We start from the raw sequence: 23,954 nt of genomic DNA, 5'->3' as shown, positions 1-23,954 counted from the left end.
CAATCCTGTCCCTCAAGCACCACAATGAGCACAGTCAAAGAAGTTGATCTGTGCCAAGGGGGGAAATGGGTGGGCTTTTGCCCTCACCAGCTGAGAGCTAAGCTGAAAGCAGGCTGAGGAGCTGGACCCAGAGAGATGCTTGATTTGTGATGGAATCCAAGGCTGCGACCAAGATCTGTTAGGGTGTTAATGCTGTGAGTCCCTCCACCGTAGGCTCAGGTTTTATATATATGTAAATAAATCATATATCTTAAAGACACCACAACCTTCACCTCATTCCAAGGATACAAAACCCTGTGTGTAAGCACCCAGAACCCCAGGCGTCTCTCACTGCTCAGAGATTGGTATGCAGTGGTACCTCGGGTTACATACCCTTCAGGTTACAGACTCCGCTAACCCAGAAATATTACCTCAGGTTAAGAACTTTGCTTCAGGATGAGAACAGAAATCGTGCAGCAGTGGTGCAGCGGCAGCAGGAGGCCCCATTAGCTAAAGTGGTGCTTCAGGTTAAGAACAGTTTCAGGTTAAGAACGGTTCTCCAGAACAAATTAAGTACTTAACCCGAGGTACCACTGTATAACAATAGTTTATTTTGGGAAGAAGGTTTAAGGCAGCGGCCGGCGGGGTCACTGCTACTGGCCTTACATCCAAACCCCTGGAAAGAGATCGTGTGAAACATTAATTATAGGAAGAGAAACTTAACCAGCAACTTTCAGAATGGTAAGTTTTAGGATTTCTGCTGCAGCTTGCTTTTTTCCTCCTCCTCCTCCATATTCCGTATTTCTTGTTGTCATATCTTTGTAGGCCGTGTGACCCATCTTAAGAATGATTCTTGTAAAGCTGCTTTGAGTGTATTTTTTGGCTATGAATCCTGCAATAAATAAATAAAATAAATAATAAAATAAAAGAACCAAAATAAATAATAAAATAAATAATAAATAATAAAATAAAAACAAACTCACCTGGTCCCAGTTGTACAGCTCGGTACTGGAATGACTTTTGGCACAGGTCCATTGCACATATTTGCATAATGCCATGCTAGATACTTGGGAAATTTAATTATTCCCAAATGCCTTTTCAATTTCACTAAAGCTAGGCTGAACTGCATACCCTCTGCTGTATTAGGCAGCTGGTTTAAGGGTAGCTCTTTAACACTGAACATTTCTGTCCTTGTGAAGGGGTTGGAGGCTACCAAATTTTTGGCTCATGCGTTTCTTGCCTGCATTTTGTTCCTGATAAGTTATTTTACCTGCATTGTATTTGCTGTCTGCATTGAAATGTAAGTAAACTTTTTTGGTTTATCTTACTAAAAATGCATGGTTTATTCTCTTCAATGGGGGTGAAGAGGGGGAGGTCAGCAGACTACATATAAAGGGTTAAAAAGGTGTAATTACCTTGTTCCTAAGCTTTAGTAAGCTACAAAACATCAAGTGATTTACTCTTCTAAAAAGCCTTTCACAACCTGTTTTCTTTTGTAATTCTCCCACACATGTGGGATAGGTAGTTTAAATCTTAATCTACAAATTTAATCCTCAGTCTGTCTCCTACAAACAGAGTGTACATGTTCTCATTTCTGCCAGAAATAGTAATAGAAAGATCATTGGGTTTCATGGGCTGTTTGGGAAGGGTCCATGGGTGTTGTTTTTCTCCAAAGAGCAACACGACTCAGGATCTGAAATAGGCAGAACCTATGGCCCTTGCACAACAGAATGCAAGAACAGCAAACAACCCCCATTGGTATGGAACCACAGAAGGCTACAATGCACAAAATGGATTTGGAAAATGTGGATTTTCAGGAGCAGTATGGAAGAGGCCTACGTAAACAAGCAAGCAATCAATCAATATCTAACCTCTGTGAAAATTAAGGTGTCGGGAGGCTGGGACCTCATTAGCACTGTTGTTTACTGTATCAAACTGCTATGCAAGCAAGGGGGTGGTGGAATTAAGCATGGCACGCTGCTGAGCCACCTTCTAATGCCACCCTTGCTTGGTCCACTTCCTAAAGTCAGGAATTTGTCAGGAGTGCCCTCATACAGTTTCCCCAGACTTTGGATTATAGATGGAGGCACACCAAAAAGTGGAATAGGACAGTGTCTCCAGGTGGGGCTCCTTGCAAAGGTGTTAAATTTGCATCCAGAGATGGGAAGCAGTGTCCTCTGAGCAATGTGGAGGCCATATCTGGACTCTGGCAACATCTGGAGAGTCACAAACAATTCCCAACCCTGCTTTAGACAGGACTGAGCTAAGCCATGGTCTGACTTGGTATATGGCAGTTTCCTGTGTTGGATGCCATCATCCCCCCCCCTTTGGTGGGTTTCCATTTGTTAGTTCGGAGCAAAAGTCCTTTTCATTCTTTTGAGCACAGAAAAGAACATGAACCTGCTTGAAATAAGGCTGTGAGATTAGAAAAGCGGATTTGGAACACAACCCCAGAGCCAGATGGAGTCGTTTCAATAATCAACCCACAACAAAAGACTGCAATTAATGTTTATTTTATCAACTCTGTTGTTAAATTACACAACCAAAGTCAATGGAACTCCTTTCTTTCCCAAACCCCCTTTTTTGTCATCGTAAAACTACACAGCAAGATAGCGGCCTATAGTGGAAAGCAACTGAATCCGCGTGGTTATGACAAAATTGAATCCTTATATGCACACATCCCTTATATACAACAAACAGTATACACAAAGTAAAGGAAAGGGTTTAGTATTTTATTATTTTGTAAACCATGCAGAGCACAGCATAAAAACGAGGTTGCATCTCCTACATCAGGCAGGGTGCTTCAAACCGACACCCAGCACAGGAACCCCCCTCTGGTTTCAAGAGCGCATTGTCCCTCCCTGTGAAAACCAAGGAATTTCACTGGAAATGCCAGACTGGCATTTTAAACACTCATTCTTTGCATTTTGCCGGTGCTGGCTTTTCCCTCCCCACTCGTAAATTTTTGAAGTTTAGCAAACCCACTAGGCCTCTGAAAGATTGCCTGATGCAATAAACTTTGGAGAAGGTAGGCTTTAACTCTACAGCCACATCCTGGGTGTGGGCTCCATTAAACTCAACGCGAGTTAATTCTGAACAGACATGGTTAGGGCTGCTCTGTGAAGCAGGAAGACATGGGTAGCATTGTTGTTGCAATGTCTATTTTGGTGAAGCCTCTCATATAGGCCCCCAGCCTTACTTTATTAATCTCACATATAAATGGCATATAGTGCAAAAGGAGCCCAGTTAAGATTTAGTATGCATGAAATAATGAAACATCATCCCCAGGTGCCTCCAGCCCTGCAGATCAGATGGAAGGTTAAGCTAAGTAAATCCCGGTCTTTAAAAGAAAAATCAGCTACTGAGTGCATAGACCAAAATTAACATCAGTTCTCATTAGACTATCAAGTAGAAGAGCCTGTTCTTTTATCACCATTATATTCACAAGATTTTTGCATAGAGATTTGCCTTGTCCAAGCATATTAAATTGTCCAGTTCCTTGCCTCACAGCTGGTCTCCCAGCAACAGAGAAAATGCAACTAAATTGTATCTTCTCCTAACGATCCTAAAGTTCTAGCACAGCCTTTGCCAACCTTGTGCGGTCCAGAGGTTTTGGCTGACAACTCTCACCAGCCCCAGTCAACCAGAGTTAGTTGGGTGCTGGTAGACATTTGGGAAACTTATGGTGGCTGTTTTTAAATGCAATCAGTGGCCCACTCTTAAGATGCAAATGTCTTACAAGATGCAAAAGGTGGCTGGCTTAGAGACCTACAGTCATCTATAGTCCCTTGGAAAACATTGCTCACTAGGAGAAACTTCACATGTAAGTGGTAGGCAGAAGCGTATCTGACAATGGTCCCAAGTTTTGTAGGTGCAGGAACATGCAGACTTGTCACGTTAAACAAACCTGATCATCCTCCAACTCAGGGATCCCAGACCTAGTTGTAACACATTAGTATCTAATTTGGAAGTGGGGAGGAAGAGGCAGGCGAGATCAGTGGCACATAGGAAGTTGCCTTATTCTGAGTCAGAGGGCAGTATTGTCCACAATGAATGGCAGGAACTTCCCCGGAATTTCTTTTTTGCATATATTTTTTTAATTAAAACTTTTCATCTTACAATACATTAAAGGAAAAAGCCAAATCCAAATAAAAACAACAATGAAAGAAAAAAGGAAAGGAAAAGAGAAAGGGGAGGGGGAGAATACAAAAGTAGATCCTCCTAACCCTCGGCTCAAACAAAAGGGGGCAGACCCTCCTAGCTTTCACCCGGGAGCTTCCTTTTCTGCTTCTGAGAGATCTTCCCTTCCCTGCCTCCACCAGTCAGCCATCACCCTCATTAACCCAGAGTAGAGGACATCAAAGGACAGAACAAAACATAAAGAAAAACAAAGTAGATAAAAGAAAAAGAGAGGAAGATAAAGATAATAAAAAGATGAAAGGAGAGACAAGAAATAAAGAAAACTTCTTATTCTTTACCTGTCAATTATATTTATAAATATTGTTTAATATTCTGAGTGTTCAGGATGGTATCTAGCTGTATTCCATGATAATATCCAGCTGCTCCTTGTTCTGTTAGATGGTTTTTCCCAATCTTCAACCCCAGACCTCAAGTTCAATCATTTCCCCTTCCACACAAAGTCTAAAGGGGGCTCTCCCATTGGTATTATCATTGAAAATCAAGACTTCAGTCCAGTATGATGAATTTATCTCCAAGGAATTCCAGCAACCCTTCCACAGTTAAAAAACAATAAATCGTTAATCTCTATTCATAAAGGAATCTCTCCGTTGTGATTGTATACTAAAATATCAATCCATAGTTATTTATTGTATATTCATTAATATTAATTTCATTAATATTCATTAATTCATTAATTTTCCATCCTAGTTTAGCAGGAGAAAAAGAACTTCTTTCATTTCGAGCCATCCTACTAGTGTAAAACATTTCCACTTCTTCCATTCTTTTTCCAAGTGCATCACCAGAAGCTTGATAGTTTTCCCCTTTGAATTCATTTCAAATTGTAGACTCTTATCTCTGCCATCTCAGAATGTTTCTTAATCTCTCCGCCAATGGTTTCATTCCAGTCGTCCAGAATCACAACTCCATTGCTTGACTGTTTCACTCCTCCAGGCACCTGTTTGAAGGCCCATTTCATCATCTGCTGCTTCCCACTTCACCATTCCACTTTCATGTTCTGGCAGATTTTTCTAAGTATTATTTCCCAAAAGTTTCATGTCTCCTTTAATCTGACCTTTCTCTGAAACATTTTCATTCACCATTTTATTTATCTCAGTTCTGAGCTCTTTTGATTGCTCATCCAATAATTGCTGCATGATACCAACTGTCAATGGGGTGTTCAACAGTATTTTCTCCATACTGAGTGCCATTGGTCTAATTAAGAACTCACTCTCCACCTTAACAGACTGCCTTAAAAAATTGCGTCTGTCTCCTTAACTAAGTACATTCTTACACACAGTTGGAGAGCTTAGTTTCACTTTTGTGGCTAGCACTTCCTCAAAAGGGATGGAGAGTTAAAAACAATGTAAAATCAAAATTCTTAACAAGCAGAGCACCCTTATCTATTTATAATCTTTCTTCATTGCAGACAATTAAAACATGCTTTTTGTTTCGTTTCCATTCTGTTAGTCGTTAATAATTGCCTCTTCTTATGATAGCAGTCGGTTTGCATTCACTGTGAAAGTTTCAGGGGGCACACAGATCCCTTCAGTCGTAATTCATCAGTCTCAAAAGTAATTTAAGAAGGGGAGGTTTAGTTGACCTAATGCCCTGAGGACTAACTCACGGGACTATTCTGTGGTGTTTGGGCACGATGGAGGTCCTTTGCTCCAAGTCACTCACCATGTCCGAAAACTGCCTAGTCTCCAGCATGAAGGGCAGTTTTCTTCAGAGCATCAAAGATTAATCCCTTTGACCTCCCTATGTTCAAAGGTCTTTGGCATGTAGAGAATGTGCTCCACCACTGAGATACAGCCCTTCTCCACACAGAGGAAGAGCAAAAGGTAACAGGTTCCATCACCATTAAAAACCACCGCCTATCTCAAGCAGTAGGGCTGGGAAAGACCCCAACAGAACACGAGAAAAGCCCTGCTAGATCAGGCAAACGACACTTTTCGTCTAGCATCCTGTTGACAGAGTGGCCAGCCAGATTCTGTGGGAAGCCACAGTCCATCAGAGCAGAAAACTCTGGGCTAGATGAACAAATAATCAGACTCAGTATAAGGCAATTTCATATGCTTATTACCTGCTTCAGGTACCTGTAAGCACTTGTTCGCAAACCAGCAAAGAAGATCCATACTCAGGCTGTCTTCTGCACGTGACTTTCCCTTGTTAGAACAGGGCAAGCATTTCAAGTGGCGGCAGAAGAGTAATTCTGGCACCAAATGTAAGAAATATGGCTACTTCAAAGTCTGTGGCTCAGCCCTCTCTCCCTTTCTCAACTCTATGCGCCTCAGAAGGACCACGAGGCCCTAAGTCACAGTCTGAAGGCACCCGAGGCTGGAACTAAGCAGGTCTGGGTCTAGCAGGTGTCTGGATGGGAGACCCCCTAGGACTCCTTGGTGGGCTCACAAATATTACAAAAATGAGAGCTCAAATTCTGCATCATACTAGAAAGAGTGGATCAAAAGCAAACCACCAGTCCAGGCATATCCCCTCCCTAATAAATCCTTTTAAAAAATACAGCTTCGATCGAAAACGTTCTGGGCAGCAATATACAAAATGATCAAATCCTGCTAGATAAATACGTGAAAGGAGAGTTGTTGAAACTGGACAGGAATACAAGAGTTGCCTCTCTCCCCATCCCAACATCTTCAAAATGGATTCCAATTCAATTGCACAAAGTAATTCTGTAACAGTATTTTTCTGTTGTTGTATTAAGCTAGTCTAAATGTCCTCCAGATCACTGAGAGAATATTCTCAACTCCAATTGAACATGAAATGAAACAAGCTTAAAATTCATTAACAGCAGTAGGAAGATTTTTAAAAATGAGTTATAAATAATTATAGACAAAACCCTTCTATTCTTTGTTAAAAAGCCAATGTATTTTCTTCTTCAGACACCCCGTTAATCAGAATTCATATTTGGTATGTGCTAAAAGCAGTTGGCCTATGAAAATACATTCATGAAATAAAATAACGGAGGGGGGGGTGAGAGATATTCCAATGGGATGCTTTATTCTGGTTGTGTGTTTCCCATGTGGAAGCCACCTAGCAAAGCACAATCGTGACTATCGTGCCTTGAACTCCCAAACTCTGGGAAATGGGTGTTTTATTTGCCCCAAACATCCCAAACTACCTTTGGAGGCAGGCTCCACAGACCTTGTATAACAAAGAATCATAGAACTGTAGAGTTGGAAAGGACCTCAATGTTCTTCTGTCCAACCTCATATGATGAGATCTTATGACGTGGAGCAGAAATGTGGCCCCCAAACGATAGTATTCAGTGGGGCTCACTATGGCCACCGCAGTCCTTATTAAAACTTCTGCTACCAAACGGAACAGACCGTCACTCTGATGGCTATTGCCAAGCTGAAAAAGCTTTCATCCTGGAGATAAGGGGCTGAGTTGGCCTGAAAAGAACAGTGTTGGGGATTTCCCCAGAAGGCTACAGATCAGGGAACATCTGCCACCCTCCATGTCTCTTTGCACTCCAACTCCCACCAGCTTTCATGGCCCAATGGGTCAAGGATGTTGGGAATTGTAGTCTTGACTATCTGTAAGGCCACAGAATCCCCAGCCCTGCAAGACAAAATGGGTGGGTAGGCAACCCACAGCTCATGCCCTGCCCATCAAAAGCATACTTTCCCCACCTCAAAAAAATTAAAATAAAAAGTTCCCCAACTTTTTCAGCTTTAACCATGTCAAACAGTTTTTATGTTTGGTTTTGCCCAAGCAATCATTTCCAAAAAACTGCTGCTTAAACAGGCCAGCATGGTTTGTTGTTTTTAGAAAGGGACAGATCTGAGACACACAGAGGTGAGGTTAACCCACACTGGGCACGACATTGAATGCACAAAGCATTGGCAAAGGCCACAGGCCAGAACCTTGTATCCGTTCCCCAGCCCTCAAAGGAGCACGAATTTGCTTGGCTGCTTCATCCTTCCTCTCTATTTTGCAACCCTGCCCTGGCTTTTCAAATCTGGATCTCCCTAAAAACACACCTCGCCCCCTGTTATTATCGCCACTGCTCCACACTCCCGATGTAGTCAGTTGTTGCATTTGTGCTGCTCTGCTCCTTGCTGTGGACCTGCTTAGCTCTCCAGATCTTCCGTTGCTCCTGGCGCTTCCGCCTTGCCTCCTGGTGCTCCTTCTGCCTCATATACTGATAACGTTGCAGGAAAAGATCTTTTGCATATTCATACAGCTCCATGTCTAAAAAATTGAGAGCCTCAATGTGCTTCTGGGTCTCTTCGTCAATGTCCACACTGGAGGCTCGTGTGCTATTGTACTGTGTGAATGGGGAGATGAAGACCATGTTAAATGTCTTCTCAAAGAGGTACTGAGTCTTCCTCTGAAACTCCGTCAGGCCAAAGAAAGCCATCCGCTTCAGGTTCTCCTTGGCACTGTCCAGAAGAACCTTGTTCCGCTGCTCTTCTGGCATGACGGACAAATTGTAGCATCCCACCAGGCTGAGGTCTGCCAGCATGCGGACCTGGCGGTTGTTGGCGAGATTGTACGGGCAGTCCATGAACTCCTGCAAGGAGCAGCCAGACCAGTCATCCCCCGAGTAACAGCTGGGCAGCTCTTCGGAAGTTGGTGATCTCCCGTCGCAGACATGCAATGATGCTTTCCAGGTTGCTCCTCTTTGGACATGCCTCCATTCGCTCAAGTACCGAGACACCGGGTCCCGGAGGATCGTGATGTAGTAGAAGTTTCTGAAGAGGGAAGGCAAAGAGAGATTTTACAATCACATTAGTGTATGGCACTTTATCCGACTACAAGAACAAGAGCTTTTTTTTCTCTTTGGTTCCTTTGTTGAAAAGGTAATCCTGGTCTACCGTCTGCCAAATCCGAGGTGCTGGAGGAACTGGTTGGACGCAGAGGAGTGGTGGGAGGCACCAGCTGGGAAACCCCCAAGGGAACCTCCAGGGGAAGAAGGATCAGAGCCAGGGGACTGGTGGTGGGTCGACGATGCCTGCTCAGAGCGAGAAGAGGGACCAGACTGGGAGGAGAAGGTGTCAGAAGCTGAAGAGGCAACAGGGTTTAGTGAGCAGGAAGCAGCTGCAGCAGAGAGCAGTGCAGAATCACAGGCAAGAGAGGAGGAGGGCCAGGAGACAGAGAGGAGGCAGGCTGCTGAAGAATTCAGTGAGTCTCCTCCTCCTGCTACGGCCAGCTCCCCTCCCCCCGAACATGCAGAGGCTAACAGAGCAGTGGAAAGGCAGGGACCTTCATTGGGGCAAGACCTACAGGGAAGAGTTATGATTTTGTTCCCTTGGATAAAGAGTTCACTTCACTGACACAGGAAGCGAATTCCCTGAAGCCTGACATTTATTGTTTTATTGCTGACCTCTGCCTGACTCCAACTCCTGACAACAGGGTCCAGAGGAAGAGGTCTGAAAAGAGGGAAAGGCAAAAAAAGAGAGTTTTGTGGTACCCTAAAGACACCCTAAAGAGAATTCTGGAGGGTCTAATCTGGACCCTTGACCTGAGGCCCATCACCCCTGCACCATACGCATGTGGTGGAGAACGGTACTTGTGTGTGCCATGAATAATAATGTATCACATGCCTCAAGGAGCAGCACAGGCTCCACTCCCCATCAAATATGCATCTTTTAGTGACACACTTAAAAAAACCAAAAACCCCCAAGAAGAAACGAAATGGAACAGAAGAGAACAGTTCTACAGGCAGCACAGCAAGCACAAATCAAGTTTTGAAGGCGGAATCTTCATGATGTTTAGTCCAAAGTACAAAGTTTGTGTAAAAAAACAAACAAAAAATCAACAGCCCTGCAGCAATTGCACAGATTCTGACCCCACCCCACTTCCCAGTCTGCTTGCGAAGGGTGAGTCACTTGCCTTGCAGAACTTGCACCGAAGTAGGTCTGGATTGCTGCTCCAGAGACCAGCTATGCAGGCTGTAAACATATGTATTCAGTTGTCAAGGAGAACTGCTGATGAGGAACAGCTGTTGCTTTGAACAGTGCTGGGCAGGCAAAGAGCAAAGCTGGGAATAATATGGCAAGACCCTTGTGGTCAGCACCTGGCTGCACCCACCCTGGGATGGGAAAACTGGTTTCTGAGACACTGCAGGATTTTTGCAGGGAGAGGCTTGAGTTTCAGATTCACTGCTAATAGCTTCCTCAGCTCTGCTCAAGAACGCTATTCCACAGAACAGGTGCAGCCACGCTAAAAGCCCTGCCCTGAGTTACTGCAGAGTGAGCTTCTGAGACCTTCAGAACTTGCAGGAGAGGTTCTCCTGCAGACAGGACGTATGAGAGATAAGGCCAAGGGGCTTATGTTAGTGCCAACACCTTGAACTTGGCCCAATGTGTCAAATGGACAGGCAGCACAAATTCCAGAGGCAAGGTGTTATATGCTGGTGGTAGTTTGCCCCCCCCCCGCCACCATGTTCTGCAGCAGTAGCTGACTCCAGGAGCTTTGACCTGACATTCATAGTATTGTTGACAGCTGTTAGAGGTGGTTGCTCAAGAGCAATCAGGCAATATGCCTCCCTAGTCTGTTCTAAAGCTTTCTTATTGGTGCTAAAAAAACCTTTAGAATACAGAGCGCCTCTATTCCATGTCTTGCTCATTCACTGGCAGGATCTGAGTGTGGGCGGTCCTTAAATCTTCCTCAGCAGAGTAGTTTCTTGACCCCCAGTCTGCGCCTCCCCTCTCTGGGCGAAAGTCTACTGCACAAGGAAGGCTTGGGTTACAGGGGACCTCCCTCCTCCCCGCTTTGCTCAGGCAAGGCGCCTGGCACCGCCTTGCATCCTCCGAGCCCTGCATCTCCTCCCCACTAGAGGCGGGGCTTCCTTCCTCCGATGAGGAAGTGCTGCTTCCCACGATCTTTGAGGGCTCTCTGTAATCCACCCGCCTTTTCCCCTATCGCCCCTGAGCCGATGGCAGTTCCCTGACAACAGCCTTCCAAAACACCGGCACATTGTTAATTCTCAAATTCCTTCCTCAAAGCCCACTTTCCACGAAGGCTTTGGCACAACTCCACTGTGCCCACACTCTACTAACCTTTGACCTGCCAGGCATGGTTGAACTCCAGCTCCCACCAGCCCTAGGCAACATGGCCAATGGCATGGGATGATGGGAGCTGCAGTTCAGAAGCATCTGGAGAACCAGAGATTTTCCCAAACAAGCAATAAACCCAGGGTCTCCTAAGGGAAGGGGCATAATTCTGTGAGCTCTGATATCACAGCTGAGCAAGCCCTAGAGACCACCATAGTAAAATGGCAAATAATCACGTTTAATATTTCTAGCCTTTCCCACCCATTTCTCCAATGCTTGGACACACCTCAAGATGTCACTGTTCCACAGAAAACCTAGCTTGGATGAGCTTTAACAGAAGAAGCAGATCAGAAGGAGAGGCAGCTGTGGAAGGTATTTCAGAAATACAGGAGAAAATGCATAGAAAAGGGGCAAGTTACATTCCTGAGAAGTGGCTGGCAGACAGCTAGCTAACCAAGGCAGAAAGCCAGCACGTGAGGTTCGAAAGCGTATGAGGCAAACCCCTACGTATTTTAACCTCCCACTGGGTATGAGTCAAAGAAACTCACTTATTTGAACTTCCCTCCAAAGAGCTAAGGGCAGCCCACATGGGACTCTCTCAATTTATCCTCACAGCAGTTGGATTAGGCCAGGCTCAGCCAACATGGCATCTTCCTGATGTTTTGGACAACAACTCCCATCAGAACCAGCCTGTGCTGTGGTCTAAAACATCAGCACCTCAAGAGGCACACAGCAACGGCCTCACCATGTCTCCTCCCCATGTATTCCCGGCACCATCTTGTGAAAACAACACAGAACACTTCAACGTCCTGTTTCATACATTTCTTTTTCCAGATGTTCCCTGTGTAGCCATGTTGGTAACACCCAGCTCAGCCAGTGTCCCTCTTTCAGTTTCCCCTTACTGCCTTCCCAGGCATTACTGTGAGGGGAAGAAAACACCCCACAGGCCACAAACAGTCGTTCCTGCATTCAGAACTCCAAATGCTCCAGCTGCTGGCTCTCACAGCAACAATTCCATGGTGTGGTCAGAGCTCCACATCGCACGGACACAGCCGCCATTTTCTTTCCCCCGTGAGCACGGAAGAAAGGACATAGCTCAGTGACAGAGCACAAGTGTTATGTGCAGGAGCCCCAGATTCAACTCCTGGTGTCTCCAAAGACAGCTGGGAAAAAACTCCTGTCCGAAACCCTTGGGAGCTGCTGCCAGTCAGTGTAGACCAGGTGTGGGGACCTGTGGCTGAGGATTATGGGAGCTGCAGTCCAACATCTGGTGGGTCACAGGCTGCCTATCCCTGGTGTAGACAATAAAGGGAGAGATGGACCAGTGGTCTCACTTGGTGTAGTACAGGAAGCTGCCCACTGATGTTAGCATTGCCTACACGGACTGGCAGTGGCTCCCTGGGGTTTCAAGCTGTCTTTCCAGCCAACCCAGAGATGCCAGAGATTGAACTTGTGAAATTCTGCATGCGAAGCAGGTGCTTTACCCCGAGCTGCTGCTTTCTGTGTTTGGGTAAGAGAGCCAGGTCTGCGCAAAGAAGACCCAACCAAGATTCTGTGGTAGGAAAGAGGCCAACAAAAAATCACAAAGACAAAGGTCATTGTGACAATCAATAAGCGGTTAACACAGAAAGGGAAACAAATCCTTTGGCAGGATCAATGCATTCAGCGTGCATCTCATCATAGCTCTCAAATTATTTTAACCTTTTCACTCTACCTGGGGGTTGTCCGTGATGGCAGAAAGTTGATTCAGGGGTTAGATCGGGTAGTCAACCTTTTCATACCTACCACCCACTAATGCATCTTTCTTGATGGTAAATTTCCTTACCGCCCCCCAGTGCTCGATGGAAGGAGTTTTCAGCTTGTGCCATAGAACCTCCTACCGCCCACTAGTGGGCGGCAGGGACCAGGTTGACAATCCCTGGGTTAGATAAAGAGAGAAGGATGGAGGCTGTGGGGCAGGGGTGGGGTGGGGGAGGCACCAGTGGGTCCAGAGAAAAGCACCAATCATTTTGAAAAGGAGCAGAGACTCTCCAGTAGGAATTGTTTCTCTCCCAGCCAAAGGCCCCCTTAGCAAAGGCATGGGAATCTCTGGTGTAGAAATGGCTTTTAATCCATACTTATACAGATGGTTTTTTCCAAGTTAACGAATGCCGGTGTTACGATCCAAGCAGACAAGATAGAACAACAAAGGAAAGGAAAGGTTTAATTTGAGGACCAGGATACTATCTCTAAGGAGCAAATGAACACTGGGGGCCCTTGAGCTGTTGAGGTGGATTTTTTTTGGGGGGGGGGTACATGAGGAACATCTGCTGTGCGCCGTGAGACGAGCATGCTAACTCTTTGCTGAAGGGAATGTCAGAATTTGTTGTGATGTGTTGCATTTACAGCTCTCTGTGTGTTTATTTAGTGCAGGAGTGGCAAACCTTTGGCCACCCTCCAGATGCAGCTGAACTACAACCCGTACAAACCTTTGCAAGCATGGCCAGTGGCCAGGGATGATGGGAAATGGGAGTCCAGGAATTTCCAGAGGGCTAAAGGTTCTCCACACCTGATTTACAAGTGTAAGAAAGCAAATCAACAGGCTTCCTCTGTCTCTTGGTCTTTCTGGTTTAAGTTCTCTTGTCTGTTTGTTTAATGCATTTATATCCTGTCTTTCTCCCAAGCTGGGATTCAAGGAGGCTAGCAATATTTAAAGACAACCTACGACTCACTAAAGCTGTGCTTCCAATCTGGCACATATATCAAAATTAAATTGGGGGAAGTGGCTGCATAACTCTGCAGAAGAGTTACTTGCAGCAAACAGAAAAAAAGCAACCTCTTGCCACAGCTCATTTTCTGCCTTTCATAATTAATACATGATGGCACAACTCTGTATCTTACTATACCCAGTGGAAATGCACAGTGACACAATGCATTTCTTTGCACACTCATTGATTCCTGTTTTCAAGGTCACTCAAGGGGAAAGCAGCAACACTTCCTTGCAGGCATAATCAGGTGGGCTCCCATCTCCATCCTGAGTAGCACAGGAGACTTGTAAAAGTCCCAGTTTGAAGTCATGGCCCATTAAGGAGAGAGTGAATGTTTTTAGTGAACATAAATGCCAAGTACATTTGAGGAGTCATTAGCATTTGCTCCTCTTAGCATCCAGTGAATTAAGGTATTGTGTTACAACCTGAACCTCAGTCCTGCTGCTGTTTTGTTAAAAAGCAGGGAATGGGAAAGGTGCTTTCTGCTAAAGGACTAGATGTGCTACCGGGTTCATCTCAAAGGTTATGCCTGTGCTCCAAAGCCATTCTATGCCGCCAGGAAGATTTTGGGCCTTGGGAGTTTATTCCATGCTCTTTTCACACTGCATAGCAACTCTCTCTGGAAGTGGTGGACATTTTCAAAAACAGTTTTTGGCACAGAGCGAGCAAGGTGAATTTTCCAGAAAACATTTGAGTTTTAAAAAACAATTAGGCAATGCTTTCTAATGTGCCTTATCTCTCAAAATGTCTTCCAATAATCAAAGGCAGCAGAAGGGGAGCATTTGATTACAAAGAAGGGAAAAGATAAAGCATGCCTGATGTGGTGCCAGTGGCGTAGCGTGGGGGTGCAGGGGGGGCCGGCGGCACCGGGCGCAACATCTGGGGGCGCTCGCTCGCACTCGCAGTGCTAAAATCAGTGCTAAAATCCAAGGGTTAGGGGGCGCAAATTACTTGCCTTGCCCTGGGTGCTGACAACCCACGCTACGCCACTGTGTGGTGCAAATGTTAAATTCAAGCAAATTCCAAGCTGGAAATGATTTTTACTGAAAAAGACAGGACAATGCAACAGTATACACTTACATTGTTTTCAATTATTAAAAGGGATGGGGGGAACACCACGTTTCAGTTTCAGCACACCCGAAAAGCTGTGAGCTTGTACATAAAGGTTAACTACAAATTTGAAACTGACCAGTTTGACAAGTATTGTATCCAATTAGTTACGTTATGAGGAAGGGCCTTCATTAGTTATTAGTTTGCACATCACTGATAAAGCACCTGTTTTGCACAGAGAAGATCCCAGTTTCAATCCTGACACCTTTAGGTAGAGCTGGAAGACAGAGAACCACCACCAGTCAGGGTGGAGACAATGCAGATATAGATGGATCACTGGCTGGACTCAGTTTAAGGCATCTTCCTTGGGAGTATTTGTAGCTCAGGGGTAGAAAATGTGCTTTGCATGCAAAAAACAACAAGACCCAGGTTCAATTCCTGGTATCTCTAGGTATGGCTGGGAAAAGACCCTGGCCTGGAAAACCGCTGCCACTCAATGTGGTCAAAACCAAGTTGGATGGAACAGTGTTATTTATTTATTTATTTATTTATTTATTTATTTATTTATTTAACATACAGCCCTTCACCCAAAGATCTCAAGGCAGGTCACAACAAAAAAAAATACAGAACAGAAACACAAAGCACATAACAAAAACAAAATGCAACGACGATTCCCTACTCCCACATTTAAGAGGACATAGTGTCAAGGATGCTCCCCAGCCAAAGGAAGACACACCCCTAATAGCCAACTCTTCCTTGTCAAAAGAAGACAATTAACAGTAGTTTCTACAGCTCCGAATACCAATGCACACCCATTTAGCATCTGGACAGCTGTTCCCAGGTCTGCACTCTATGGAGCAGTTGCAGCAACAGGGGACCCCCCCCCCAGTTTACCGTATTTTTCGCTCTATAACACGCACCTGACCATAACACGCATGTAGTTTTTAGAGGAGGAAAACAAGAAAAAAATATTCTAAACGAAACAGTGGATGTATGATTTTTGTGGTTCATGCTGTGGCCACAGACGTGATCTGACGGTGAGTTTGGGGTAGCCCAATGCAAAAATCCTGAGGATCCACATGGATCCATGCTTTGTAACCACGTTTTTGCGCCATTGCAGCCCCATGAAACAGTGTGTGTGTGTGTGTTTTTTGGTGCAGGCTGTAGCCATGGATATGCTATGTGATCTGATGGTGAACTTGGGGTGACCCAGTGCAAAAATCCTGAGGGTCCATGTGGATGCGTGCTTTGTAACCACGTTTTAAGTGGGGAGGGAAGGAAAAGCATTCAATGGACAAGGAACACGCATGGGGTGTGTGGAGAAGGATGCTGCTAATGATGCAGAAGAGGGGGTTTAAGGGAAGAAGGAACACGCGTGGGGTGTGTGGAGAAGGATGCTGCTAATGATGCAGAAGAGGGGTTTAAGGGAAGAAGGAACACGCGTGGGGTGTGTGGAGAAGGATGCTGCTAATGATGCAGAAGAGCGGTTTAAGGGGAGAAAGAGCTCGCGTGGGGTGGGTGGAGAAGGAGCTTTTCAGTGAGCTGAGCGGGGAGTGGGGAGGGAAAGAGCACTGTTGCTTTAAAGGAGCCAACCAGACAGCAGCCACTTACAGCAGTGTAAGCAGCTCCTTTCCTCTCCCGCTTTGCTCCTTCTCTCCCTCTTTGCTGCTTTACACAGCTAATGGCGAATCCCCTGCAACCCAAGTCCTCCTCAGCGGATCAGCTGAGACGCTGGGAGAATTGTAATTTCCCCCTCTCCCTCATCCCGTGCCCTCCTGTCCCCAGCAGCCTTTTAAAAAACTTTTTTACTGGTTTTCACTGCGCTCGTGGCTCAGAGCCCTCCTGTGCCCTGCCGTCCCTCTGCAGCCTCATTGCTCCGTTTAGAGAGCGCACGGACCTTTGCTAGCTGAAGCTGCAGCAGCTGTTGCTGGCTACGCGGCGCTTTTTCCGGCTCGCTATGGCTCCCGTCTGTCCCTCCTCACGTGTAAGCGGCTGCTGCCCGCTTTGCTGCCATGGCTCTCCTTCCCTCCCTCCTCCTTGGCTCCTCCCCCTCCTCCTGGCTGTAAAGCAAGCAAAGCTAGGGCCGTGCAAAGCCCTGCAAGCAGCTCCCGCTTTGCTTGACTGACGGCAGCCATGGCTCCGGTCGAGTGCATTCGCTCCGTAACATGCACAGGCATTTTCCCTTACTTTCTAGGAGCAAAAAAGTGTGTGTTTTGGAGTGAAAATTACGGTATGTACCTCCCTCTGGATGGATGTGCGCATGCAGCCAGAGACTGCACCTATGGGAAAGCTGCCTCTGCTCTTACCTCTTCACTCCCCTCCTGGTTCTGGGAGACAGTGGTGCAAGAGAGGGTGGGAAATCACCCAGCCCTTCACTCGCCTGGCCTGCCTCTTCCCATGACTCTGAATTCATTTTATTAAACAAAATACTTTTTTTTTTTTAAAAAAGGAAAAATTCTCACCAGAGAAGAATACAGTGGTAGAAAGCATTCTGCAGAAAACCCCCCACTCCACACCACCCTCAGCAGCTGCTGTATTAAACCCCTTCCAGGTGGACTGAGCCTTCTCATTCTACAACCACCCAACAGTACTAGACGAGAGTTGCTGGAGTAACTTCAGAATGCAGGACAGCCTTGTGACCCAAACAGAAATATTTTACAGACCACGCTGATACTATCTCAAAGCAACTGCAAGAATTGGTTTCAGGCTGCAATCAGATACTTTGGTAGAATGTGCCCTACAAAAGCCTGTAAAATCTGCCACCCCACAGTAAACAGCTTACAGAACGAGGAGTGTGGCCGCTTTTCATTTTCGAGAATCCAGTTGCCCTCCTAAGAATCTTCATGCCTCCTTGATTAATAATATAGCACACAAAATATTTTATTTGGGATATATGTGTGTGTGACTGGGAGAGGCAGGGAGGTGGAAAGCCAGTACAGTTATATATTAAGGAGGCAAATCTATTTTGCCTGTTGGAATGCTTGCTCCTCTAGGAGAAGAACTCTGACATTTGGAAAATTACAGTCATCTGTAAAATGCGACTGATATGCTATGGAAAGCATTTGCATCGCTGTTACTGTGACATAGCCAGAATCCTTTGGTAGAAAAGTCAGTCACTGAAATAGTAGTAGTAGCAGCAGCGGCGTAGCGTGGGTTATCAGCACCCGGGGCAAGGCAAGTAATTTGCGCCCCCTAACCCGGGGCAAGGCAAGTACAGTAATTTACTCTCCCAAGCAGCAGCAGCAAGGCTTCTCTTTCCCCCGCGCTCTCCTGGAGCTGCCTCTTTTCTTTCCTTTTTTCCCTTTCTCCAAGGCTTTTCGCTTTCTCTCCTTAATTGATTCCTCCTCCACACCGCAGCGTTTCCTGGCTGCTTCCCCCCCTTCCCCTCTCTCTCCTCCTCGCTCTGCTTGCCTTGCCCTGCCCTGCCTGAGGGCGCCCTGAGGAGACTCCGCTCTCCTTTTTGACCAGGCGAGGTGGAAAAGTCTCTTCCCGCCCCCTCGCCAGACTCCCTGCTCGACTCGGCTCACTACCCAGGCGGCCAGTGGAGAGAGAGCCGCAATTACCATAAAGCTCCTCTCCCTCCGCTTCGCCAAGCTGTCAAAGCCCGGCGGCAATGGCAGCAGCAGGCGCAGCCAGACCCCCGCCAGCCAGCCAGCCCGCCCGGCCGGCCGCCCGGCTTCCTCTCCTTTTTTTGCCCGCGGCAGAAGGCTTCGCTCTCCCCCTTCTGCGACCTCCTCGCCAAGCCGAGTGAGCGCGGGCTCCCTAACCCGTGGATTTTAGTAGGGGCAGAGAGCTGCTAGTGCGAGCGCGCCCCCCACCCATGTTGCGCCTGGTGCGGCCGGCCCCCCTGGCACCCCCCACGCTATGCCACTGAGTAGTAGTAGTAGTAGTAGTAGTAGTAGTAGTAGTAAATAACAACAGTGCTTCACTGTTGGTTCAGTTACAAGGAGCTTCTACCAGGTACAGTTGTTTAAATAGCTCTTTTGTGAGGGTGTTGGTTGCTATGGGAAAACAGCATGAAACTGATGATCTCTTGTTTGACAGGAATTGTTATCTTCCTATAAGCATAAAAATGTAAGATGTCATCACAGCCAACTGAGGAACAGCAGGCATGCTTGGGAAAGGTATGAAGCATCTCCTCCTTCAAAAGGGGTGGGAAGGGTCCGGGGTGAGCCTTGGGGGGGATGGCGAGGGGTTGGGTGTAAATGGAGGGGGCTTTGGTCAGGTGCTGGGAGGTGGGATTGACATGCAAAGTTCTCTGTTAAAGCCTTTGTGGGATTTGTTATATGTGCAGAGGGAGCTGGAACTGGGTTAGCAAAGGTGCTCCACACAATACTCCAGTTTCATCCTTACAAAGCATTAATTTAATTTCTTTAACAAAATTCATATACCACTTATTTGTAGTGAAACTGCTCAGTTATTTGTAAAAAATATTATGTTATCAATAAAGAACAGTTAAAAACAATAAAAAATTAAAAATAATTAGAATTAGAATTAACAGTAAATTAAAACACATAAACATCTATGTGTCTGGATAGGCTTTGCATAAGCAAAATGTTTTAAGCCATTGCCAAAAAGAGTGCAGTAAAGGCAGGTGCTGGAAGTTACTTTTGTAGAAAAAAGGGGGGGAGGCTAACTAGTTTAATACATAATAAACATAATAAATAATAAATAATATTACATTCTCCTCTTTCATAGGATTTCATTGGCTTTTCTCCCATGCCAGAAAAGTGACTCAGAAGAAAGGAGACAGCAACAAATTCACAAATGTTGGGGGCATTATTGCAGAAGATGATTTAGCAAGCTTGATTAGTGTGCCAAATACCAATACATTTGCAGCCGGAAGACAAAAGACCAACGGAGTATTTTGCAGCCCTGGAGCTCTGCAATTTTAATTTAGGCTCCCACGGATTTCATTCCATGCAGCCAGGGTTTGTGATCAGGGTGTTGGTATCAAGTGAAAATACCAAGTGCTGCCTGAACCCACCAAGGCGCTCAGTATTACCGAGTAATAAAAGGGGATTCTGGTTTAATTGAATTGGAAAAGCAACACATAACAGCTAAGGAAACTTAATCAAGGCAATAAAATTAAAATGGGGCAGTCAGACAACCCATCCTGATTAAGTCACTTGCAAACAGTATGGCAATCATCAAGGAGGCTTGTGGTGTTAATGATCTAAAGTCACTCATCTCCCTCAGGGAGGAAGTCAGAGTTTTATAGCAGACAATTAGAATATTTAAAACTCAGGTTTTTCCACAAGACAAAACCTCACTTCCACAGCTGAGACGAGCATCTAACTCTTCCTTCAAGGAGAGAGATTCAGGCTTTTGCAAGTTGCCATTCGATCCCGGCACTACAAGTTGGATTTGAGAGGGCTGAAAACCACAAGGAGCTCACACTAAGCCAGAGAGATGTTTTCTACTCTGTAGCCATGGAATATGTGCAAAATAGTTACCTTCTGCAGCTGGCGTAGTCCATTCCTTTCTGATACTCTCTATTTCACAGTTCACAGTATACATATGATTGCATTTCATCTGACCCATCTACTGCAATTATTAAGTATGCTGATGACACCACCATAATGGGTTTAATTACTGTGCCCCCCTGTGCACAGATTCGTCTCCGCCTGTAATTAAACCCATTATGGTGCTCAGAGAACAATCTGCACCTAAACATTGGCAAGACAAAGGAGATGGTGTTGGACTTTCGGAGGAAGAGAGGGGAGCTAGCCCCGTTGTATATCGGAGGGGCTGGGTGGAGAGAGTCTCTTCCTTTAAATTCCTGGGAGTCCATCTTAGTGAAGACCTTACTTGGAAGGTCAATGATGCCCAGGTGGTTAGGAAGGCCCAACAGAGACTTCATTTCCTTAGGGTCTTGTGAAAGAACAATGTTCATAGAATAGAATCATAGAGTTGGAAGAGACCACAAGGGCCATCGAGTCCAACCCCCTGCCAAGCAGGAAACACCATCAGAGCACTCCTGACATATGGTTGTCAAGCCTCTGCTTAAAGACCTCCAAAGTAGGAGACTCCACCACACTCCTTGGCAGCAAATTCCACTGTCGAACAGCTCTTACTGTCAGGAAGTTCTTCCTAATGTTTAGGTGGAATCTTCTTTCTTGTAGTTTGGATCCATTGCTCCGTGTCCGCTTCTCTGGAGCAGCAGAAAACAACCTTTCTCCCTCCTCTATGTGACATCCTTTTATATATTTGAACATGGCTATCATATCACCCCTTAACCTCCTCTTCTCCAGGCTAAACATGCCCAGCTCCCTTAGCCGTTCCTCATAAGGCATCGTTTCCAGGCCTTTGACCATTTTGGTTGCCTTCCTCTGGACACGTTCCAGTTTGTCAGTGTCCTTCTTGTTAGACAGCAACTGATTATTTCCTTCTATCGGTCCACGATAGAAAGTGTTCTCTCATACTGTATTACGGTGTGGTGGTTCGACAGCCATGGACCGAAAGTCCCTACAGAGGGGACTTCCGGGGTGGCGCCATCGGTAATGGCGGACTCCCTCTGATCCGGAAGGACCAGCTCCACGGAAAACGGGTCTTTCCCGCTACGGCAAAGCGGGCACCCTTTCATAAATCACAGGCGGATGAAGCCTGTGACCATGGGACTCGGCGGGCACCTTTAGCGCCCCCCAACCCGTAAAGGAACTCATTTACGGGCTCCAGAGCGAAGAGGGGGAAGTGGCGCGGTGCTGAGAGTAAACTGCTTCTTCCGTGGAGCGAAGCTGCACAGCCGTTGCCGGAGAGCGCTGCCTTTTTCCTGGGACAATTTGGCTTTTAAAACAATTACCCATGAGTACTTTAATTTCGGACAATTGGACTTTGAATAATGATCTGCAAGTAGAAAGGAAAATTGGACTAAGAAATTCATCTCAATTTAATGACTGGAAAAATTAGATACCAGAAAGATCACAAATTCATCGAGGACTGGGGAAAGTTCACGGAATATCTGAAAACTATATGTGATGAACACACAACGCTAGTGGGTTTTAAAGAGTCTTTGTGATAATACAAGGTATATTGCAAGACAGAATTAGAGTTGAAAGGTTAATATTAAATCAGCAATATTATATAGAAAATGCGGGAAGATAAGAAAAATGGATGATTGAGGGAGGTGCTGGTGGAAGTTCAAAAATTGTTAATTTGTAATCACAGTTGTAACAAATACTTGCAAAAGGAAAACTTAATAAAAATTTATATATAAAATAAGAAATTCATCTCAATTTGGCACTGAAACGGGAAGGTCTAAACAGGAAGTCAGCCTTCCGTTTCTTGTAGATAGATTAAAGCAAAGATATGGTAAACTAGAGTTCAGAAAATCGCTTATAAAGGATTAACTTTCATCATTTAAAATTGTTGAGCCCTCTTCGGGAGCAGGAGAAGAGGGGGGATTTTTTTCCGGACTGTTTAAACCTGCAGAAAGAGTGTAAAGCAAAGTAATTTTCCACCGTCTTGATCCTGGGAGCGGGTGTCAGGACTGACGTTCTTTGGGAAGCTCATTGACCAGAGACAAACGTCTTTGACAGATAGTTAAAAGAAGAGAAACATAGTGATTCCATTGTTCTCCTCTGCATTTTAAAGGAACAAATATTGACAAAATATCTGAAAAAGGAAACTTTGTTGTTAGATCTGCCTCTAAAAGAAAAGAACAAATAGAAGTTCTTCCCCTAGAGGGAGCCTGTGAAACTGTTATTAAATCTGACCAGATCATTGACCAGAGACAAACGTCTTTGACAGATAGTTAAAAGAAGAGAAACATAGTGATTCCATTGTTCTCCTCTGCATTTTAAAGGAACAAATATTGACAAAATATCTGAAAAAGGAAACTTTGTTGTTAGATCTGCCTCTAAAAGAAAAGAACAAATAGAAGTTCTTCCCCTAGAGGGAGCCTGTGAAACTGTTATTAAATCTGAATCGGGGAGCTCTACAGCTGCAACAGATTATGATCGTGGGAATAGACTTCTGACCTTGCAGAACAATGTATTCAGAAGCTCTGATGAGTGCTTTCTGCAAAACAAGTGCCCTACTGGAACAGCTACACGAGAAGACGGACTTGATGACTGCTGCGATCGGAAATTTCGGACAGGTAGTGGGTAACTATATAGAGCCCACCCAGGAACCAAATCAGGAGTGTGCTCTGACAGATCAGATGAGGGAAGAGGGTGTTGTTGAACCTCGGGCGCCAGAGATGGAGGGAGCTGCGGCCCAGCAGAAACATGAGTACTTGGAGCTGACAAATGAACTTGGAAAAAGCCAGATTTGGAAAGATAAAGTTTGGTTTGGTTTGGAAATGGGGGGTTGGATAGACCCCCCTATGCAGAGATGTTTGGACTTTTCAAGTCTGGCAATGGGCCATGAGATGTTTGGGGTTGTGGGGGCTCTTAATTCTGGAGGGACTTTGAAACATGTTTTTAAATACCACATGGAGTTTAGTGTGGAGCATGGAAAAGGGATTGATTTGTCGAGAAGGGTCAAAAACACTGTCAAGTTGGAGTTCCCACGAGTGAAAGGAGCAGGAGACAAAGTAAAGTACAGGTAAAGTGTACAAAGTAAAGTACAGGTAAAAATATGAAGAAGAACCATGGAAGGGACATGGAAGAGACTTAAGGGTCATAAGATTACCAGGAGGAAGAGATGCTGGATGAAGGGCCAGGAGGAAGAGATGCTGGATGAAGATTGGAAGAATTTTTTTTTTTTAATTAGGATTGCCCTATAAAATTGATGAATGTTAGAAAAATGTTGGAATGAAATTATTTGACTTTAGCAAAAATGTTAAAAGAATTATGTAATAACATCTTATGGCTATGAGAAATTGGTATAAATAAGATCTAAGTTTTAAGTTTTAGGGTCTTTTATAGTAAGATAAGGGTAAAATAGATTAAGGTAATGTAATGACAGAATATTATGAAAAATGGAAAGGATTTGCTGTGACTATTAACAATTAGGATACAAAAAAAGGGAGGAGTGA

General features: G+C 45.2%; 1 protein-coding gene and 1 long non-coding RNA gene across 2 annotated transcripts in view; one reads left to right on the top strand and one right to left on the bottom strand.

Annotated features, from left to right (window-relative positions):
* The first annotated feature begins 2,060 nt into the window (after positions 1-2,060).
* On the top strand, positions 2,061-4,074 carry LOC309523591. Its single transcript, XR_014215461.1, has 2 exons — positions 2,061-3,588; positions 3,629-4,074. It is a non-coding gene; the product is annotated as an uncharacterized lncRNA (long non-coding RNA).
* HS6ST2 (heparan sulfate 6-O-sulfotransferase 2) overlaps positions 2,474-23,954 on the bottom strand; it is a 153,900-nt gene continuing 132,419 nt past the window's right edge. The window contains exon 2 of the mRNA XM_082207475.1: positions 2,474-8,873. Within this exon, the coding sequence (XP_082063601.1) occupies positions 8,174-8,873 (700 nt within the window). The 3' untranslated portion in view covers positions 2,474-8,173. The remainder of the gene's footprint in view (positions 8,874-23,954) is intronic.

Source organism: Podarcis vaucheri (assembly GCF_965113315.1).
Source record: "Podarcis vaucheri genome assembly, chromosome: Z".
In the NCBI taxonomy this organism is placed as follows: domain Eukaryota; kingdom Metazoa; phylum Chordata; class Lepidosauria; order Squamata; family Lacertidae; genus Podarcis; species Podarcis vaucheri.
The sequence above is the reverse complement of the archived record's forward strand: the minus strand, read 5'-3'. Positions and strand labels throughout refer to the sequence as shown.